Source organism: Cynoglossus semilaevis, chromosome 13, assembly GCF_000523025.1.
Source record: "Cynoglossus semilaevis isolate Cse_v1.0 chromosome 13, Cse_v1.0, whole genome shotgun sequence".
In the NCBI taxonomy this organism is placed as follows: Eukaryota; Metazoa; Chordata; class Actinopteri; order Pleuronectiformes; family Cynoglossidae; genus Cynoglossus; species Cynoglossus semilaevis.
In genome coordinates, this window is record NC_024319.1 from 926,504 (window position 1) to 933,203 (window position 6,700).

Consider the following 6,700-nt stretch of genomic DNA (forward strand, 5'->3'; position numbering starts at 1 on the left):
CGTGTTTGGTTTCCACCTCCTCTGATTCAGCGTCGTGTTTGGTTTCCACCTCCTCTGATTTAGCGGGCCAGGGTTGGCCCGCGGGCCATATGTTTGACACCCCTGCTCTAAACCATCAGCAGAACGGTTCTGTGTGTGTGTTTTATTCTCTGTTTCTGCCTCTGAAGGAGTTCAAGGAGCTTTGGCCCAAACTGGCGGTGGTGGTGGACGGCGGACCAATCGGAGACCAGTGTCGTCTTGGCTCCACGGTGGTCGACCTATCAGTGCTCGGAAAATATAAAATCATCAGACCTGGTTGGTAAGTTGATTTCCAATCTGGAGAACTGCACGGTTCTCCAGTCCAGGACTGGGTCACATTTCCCCGTATCCACCAATCAGCTCCTGGGCTGGAGAGCTTTTCAAGATGAAGCTACACCTGCCTAAAACTTTTGCACTGAATATTCATTAAGAAACTGAGACAAATGTTTTTTTGTTTTTTTTTCTCTTTTTTCCCCCAGTGCTCGTTCGTCTACAGTCGATGTTCTGGAACACAAACATGGGCTGTCAGAGAACTCTGACCTTTGACCTCTCCACACCTCAACAACACACACTGAGGCGCACAAAAAAAAAGACCAAAATTCAGGAAGTTTGACTCCAGTTGACAGACTAAGGCTGCGTTTAGGTCAGAGATTGCTTTTTTTTTTTTTTTATTTGTTACAGACAACAAGGTTATAAAATGTTCTGATGTCTGAGAACGAGGTTCTTTGATTTAGATTTTTTTTTTAAAAGTTTGGTTTTGTTTTGTTATTTAAAGTTTGGTTTTGGGGTTTTGTCGTCGTGTTGGAACTATTTTTATTGAACTTGCTCCGGGGTTCGTCAGAGACGTCCAGCTCTGGACACGGAACCAGAAGACGTTCTGTGGACGTGGTTAACGGTTTGATTCCTAACACCAAAGCCTGGTCAGATCCAGGACAGTACACAGTCTTAGTGGATCGAGTACTTTCCTAATCAGGACGATGGTGGCGCTGTAGAGCGTCCAGTGTGTAAACATCACAGAACTGATCATCGAACACTATCACGAAAAAGGAAAACAATAAAATGATTATTTTATCTTTATTTTATTCCTGTATTAACAAAGTCTCATAGAATTATCAAATACAGTACTGTAAAAGCCAGTGTTTATAAAAAGGTGGGTCGGGGTCCATATATGGGTCAGAGGGAGTGACTCATAGATATATATGGGTCAGAGGGAGTGACTCATAGATGTACATGTGTGATTTTTATTTTTTATTTTCAGTGATTCTTTAAGGCTTTTTTCCATGTGATGTTAAAAAGTGTAAACAACAGTCAGGTGTTTTAGTGACTCCTGGTGGTGGCAACTTCTTCAGGGTTTTTAAGGTGAATGTGATTTTTCTTCATCATAAATTAAAGTAATATTTGAATTCACATCTGGCCGTGTACGTGAATGAATATAAATATTCTAGAAATGACCACTGGACCATGGACCCAGGACCATGTGACCGTATTATTTGAATATATTCAGTCTCGTAGCGCTGCTGTCAAATGAGGTCAAAGTCCAAGGAGACAGAAGAACTGCCTTCAGCTTCAGAATAAAAAACAATTACATTTCCAGTGAAGCCCTGCCTGTAGGGGGCAGTAAATTCAGCACCACCTACTACATCCACAAGGGGACACCGGACATCAGTAGATTTCTCGGTTTCTCCGTCTCATTTCTCCCTGGTTCAAACATGACTTTGTTGCTGTTATTTTTATTGATGTATGTACGTACAGTGCAACACTGCCCCCGAAATATCCGGTGGTACTACATCGAGCCACTGAGCAACAGTTTTTTTTGACTACATCGAGCCACTGAGCAACAGTTTGTTATTTTTTTATTTTTTTTTAGAAAAAAGTTCCTTATTTTGCCATCATCGTTCACCGTCCTCGCTGCTCGTCTTGTCTTCCTGAACTCGACCAGCGCTCACATGAGCCACCGCTCCTTCTCCTTGTTGAACTGCTCCGCCCACCGTCGGGTCAGCTCCAGGTAATGGTCAGGTCCGTGCGGCTGGTAGTCCAAGTACAGACGGCTGACGGTTTTCTTAGGGACCGCCCTCTCTATCTGCGTCCCCTCGTGCCATTCGTTGAAGGACGTGATGGTGACGATCTCAGGCCTGGTGTCCAGCGCCGCCTGCAGGGCGGTCTCGTAATAGCGTCCATTCACGCGATTGCGGGTGTTGTGGTTGTTCCAGGGTCGGATGCTGGTGTCGATGTAGCCGGGCCCCACGCTGGGGATGAAGAGGAGGTCGTTGCTGTTGCAGAAGGCCCTCAGGTCCCCCCAGTTCTGGTGGGAGGAGCCGTAGGAGAACCCGTTGGAGGCAAAATACGTGTACATCCCGTCGAAGCCGGCGGCCAGGATGTCGTGCTTGTGTCGCTCCTCCACCATCAAGGCGATGAAGATGGAGTCGTGAGCGGAAGTGCGCAGACTGTGAGAGCCTGTAGGGGTCAGAAGTTCAGCCCAGGACTCTGGGGGAGTTAGGTAGGAGTCGTAGATGTAGAAGAGAGGAAGACTCCGCCCAGTGGTGGAGGTGAACCTGTAGAAGGCTCCATGGTCTCCATACCTTTGGAGGAGGAGAGTACGAAGTGTTCATATGGTACTAGTAACTTCAACTAGGAAACAGGAAATGCACTGCTAACATGGCGCTAAGTGTTAGCATGTCTTTATTCAGCTTTATTCAGCATTATGTGCTCAACCGCAGCTAACATGCTGCTAATTTGCTAATTAGCACACTGCTACATGTTAAATTCTAATATCCAATGAATGTTCAGTAACCAGCCGGAATATTTTAAACCCTGATGGAACGGGGCTATAAATATGTAGCGCCATCTACAGGACAGGTTTGGGAACACGCTAAACAGAAAAATTCAAATTCCACTCTAACGTTCCAGCGTGACCTGACGTGACCTGACGTGACCTGACGTTCCCACCTGTCGATGATGTACTTCACGTTGTCATGAACGCTCTGCTCGTTCCTTCCTCTGTATGGCTGAAGGTGAAATGCAACCTGGGAAAACAAAAGTAAGTCATCAACTAAAAAACAACACGTCCATAACGACCATAACAATATATGACCCTACCTGGGAAAACAAAAGTAAGTCATCAACCGTTTCATTCTTGAAACGTGTCGCTACAAGACGGCCATGATGATATTAAACGACTAAAAAACAACACGTCCATAATGACCATAACAATATATGAGCCTGATGATTTTTTTTATTAAATGGATTCCCCTGACTACCACTAGAGGGAGCACCACACGTATGCATGCCATAGTTTGACAACCACTGCTTCAAATCCCATTTTCTTTTATTTTGCAGATAGAAAAAAAAACCCATTAAACTATAATAGGATCCTGGCTGTGAGTGATGACGTCATACAAAGGCCCCACAGGCGGAACACGGAACTTCCACTGACACGTAAGTACACTGAGTGTTGCATATTTCAGGAGACACAGCAGGAGACTGTGTGACTCTGAATTATGTATGACTGAAGTGAAAGCTATTCTCCTCTAGTGGGCGCTGCACACTGAAGGGTTAACAATGTGAGAGAAACTGACTTTTAAAAAATATATATATAAATAAAAAAAAGGAGTAAACGGTAAAACTGAAATGGACTGTCGTCACTGTGACCAACATGAAGGGCACGGACCAGGTGAGTCCGTGTGAGTAGTTCAATGTCAAAAACTTTCTGGGACAAATGTGTCCATGTCACCGGGGACGTGGACGCCTGGATCACCTTGAGGTGGCGTCTGTGTGCGGCGTCCAGTACGGCTGGGACCACGTCCTCCGCAGGTTCTCCGTCGCCCTCAGCCAGACCAGGAGGATACCAGGACAGAACCAGAACTCCTGCAGGTGAACAGGAAGTCACGGGAGTGGTCAGAACATGTCGAGAACAAACGGGTTCTACAGGGTTCTACAGGGTTCTACAGGGTCTGGACCCGTTCACCGACGCGTGTCCGTCAGCAGACGTGGGACCAGTTCCAGCTGGTCTCTTTGTCAGGGGACACCAGGATCAGGTGTTGGCTCCTGAGGTACCAGCTGTTAGCTGACACCAGTCCTCAGGACTGAAAGAACCGATGATTTAACGCCTTCATCCACGGTCGTTTATGTCACTGCTGGATGACGCTTTATATGACAGTAGTTCAACTACTACTACGTCATGGTGTCACAGAAAAAAAAGTTTGTGTTAAAAGACAAATAAATGAATAATGTGACGTCAAACATGAATCATTCAGAGGGTTTTATCTATAGAGAGAGAGACAGAGAAGAGAGGTGGAGAGAGAGAGAGCTGGGCTCTGTGTGTTGGCTGGGGAGCTGTCCAGTTGATATGTGGTGCTGAAGCCCAGTCTTTGCACTCAAGGCAACTGTATTTATATATATATATATATACAGATAGATACTGTAGTACAGTAAGTAGTAGTAGTAGTAAATTCTAGTAATATTCGTGTAGAAATACTTGACTGTATGTAGTATTTTCCTGTGTACTATGCCTTGTCAAACATACGGCAGTAGTACATGTAAAGTACTACCACTACACTACTGTCCACAAACATGTACACTACAAGTCTGGAATCGACCCGACAACCCCTGATTGTAGGACAACGGCACTGCCCACCTTACCCCCCTCCAGAGTGTCTGTTTCTGCCCCACATACAGACCCTGAGACCGGGACTGTGGTCCGGTCCGGGTCCCAGTTCTCTACCTGCTCCAGAGGCTTCGATCTGTTGCATGTGAGAGTCCAACACGTCCGGGTCCCTGGAGCTGTACGGACTGAGTTCGGGGTAGAAACTGGATCCGATGTCTTCCGGCGGCACGTGTCTTCCTCTGGGGTAGCTGGGGGCGATTTTGGGGTCCCAGTGCGGTTCCAGAGCGTGGTCCCAGTGGATGTACTTCCCGTCCGTGGGCGGATTGCCGTAGAACGCGAAGTAGAAAATATGAACGTCGTAAAAGATCGCCGAGTTCGAGGCAGCGGTTCTGTTGACGCCGCCGGCCCCGTGGCCACGACTCGAGGAGGTGGCGTCACAAGACCCGGAACACCGGTCCATCCTTGCTCCGATGGGCAGCGGCTCCGAGCCCAGCGGCGACTGGGAGAGGACGTCGGCGGTTCTTAGAGTTCTCAGTACCATCATGGTTCCGAAGATGAAAACTGTGAATAGAAGCAGAGCGGTGCAGGTTCTCCTCCGGAACCGAGCCATGGTCGAGCCTGAACAGGACGACGACGTGAAGGAGAGCGGAGGAACAAACAGCCCGCTGGGCGGTGTGTGTATGTATATATATGTGTGTGTATCTGGTTGTGTGCTCGTGTGCGCTCATGCGCGTGCACCGTCGTGCCCGACTCAGTGTTTCTGTTTCAAGACACGCCTTTTCTTTCTGTTTCCAGACACGCCTTTTCTTTCTTTTTTTTTTTTAAAGTCATTTCATGTTTACGGTCTAATCAACACGTGTAATACACATCAAGACAGAAGTCTTCAACAAGGGGCTCGTGGCCCCTGTGGGGTCCACCGAGTTTCTGTGTGCGGCCGCAAGAAAAATTCCCAAAATAGAAATGTCTTGTTTGTGTTGTATCAAATAGGTCAACTGAATTATTTACTAATATAAATATATGATTTGATGCAGTTGACAGACAACACTGTTATTAGCATCTGACAAAGTAGCATTAGCTTTATCACAACCTATACAATATGAATATTATATTATTATATTATATGTTTAGTATTTTTTAACTAAAGGGTTATAATGGTTGTTTTAATTTCTATATTATCATGATATATATTTGATTTGAACTATTTTATTGTTTATAAAATGCTAAATTATTTTTAAGAATAGCATATAAAAATATTACGTACTGTATTATTTATACGTTTAAGTATTTAATGCAAAACCAGGCAGAATTGTACATAACATATATATAACAGGTCACTGACTTTCTGTTTCTGTTTCTGTAAATGATGTAGCTGCTGTTTACCCTGTACCTTTTGGCTTAGTCCATGTAAAGCACAGTTTAATGAGACTATACTGCCCTCTAGTGGCTATTCTATGAATGACAGGAATTGGCGTTGCAATCGGATAGAGAGGGACTTTAATTTCTCTCCGGTCAGTGACTCCCCCTCCCTCCCCCTCCCCCCGGCCCCCAGTCTAGGGTTATATATAAAGTCACTTTGTTATTTTATTTTCACTGAGTCATATTTTTATTTAAACTTTAGACGAGTCCAAAACCAGCTGCGTTGTTGTTCTGTGACTGATTTCTGATCATCAAATTCAGACCATTTTGAATTTTCAGAGTCGCTATAGAAACCCTGTGTGACGTCACTTGTATCCTGCGTCTGTAAGGAAAGTAGATCCGGCGGTTACCTCAGGATTTTGACGAATAATAATAATAATAAAAAGAAATAAAAATATTCGCCTTAAAATGAATAGAAACTTCTGTTTATTTTTTTGTTCCGACTGTAAAAAGATTCATAACTGACAACAACAACAGAACACGAATGTGTACGTAACGTAACGTAACGTGCGTAACGTAGCGCGCTTGTAACAAAAAAGAGAAAATATTAATATCAATATATCGGTTTGGTAATGCATCGAAATTAAACTTACATTTTTTTAGTATGGAATTTACTCAGTGAGAACTATTTTCCATATGAAAACTTTATTATTCAAGTGACTG

General features: G+C 44.6%; 1 protein-coding gene across 1 annotated transcript; it reads right to left on the reverse strand.

Moving 5' to 3' along the window:
* Positions 1-1,873: 1,873 nt before the first annotated feature.
* LOC103387893 (glycoprotein endo-alpha-1,2-mannosidase-like protein) lies at positions 1,874-5,400 on the reverse strand. Its single transcript, XM_008322698.3, has 4 exons — positions 4,739-5,400; positions 3,773-3,882; positions 2,965-3,041; positions 1,874-2,597 (listed from the first exon to the last, which is right to left on the reverse strand). The coding sequence occupies exons 1-4, from the start codon at positions 5,229-5,231 to the stop codon at positions 1,961-1,963; spliced, it is 1,317 nt and encodes a 438-aa protein (XP_008320920.1). The 5' UTR covers positions 5,232-5,400; the 3' UTR covers positions 1,874-1,960.
* Positions 5,401-6,700: the final 1,300 nt, after the last annotated feature.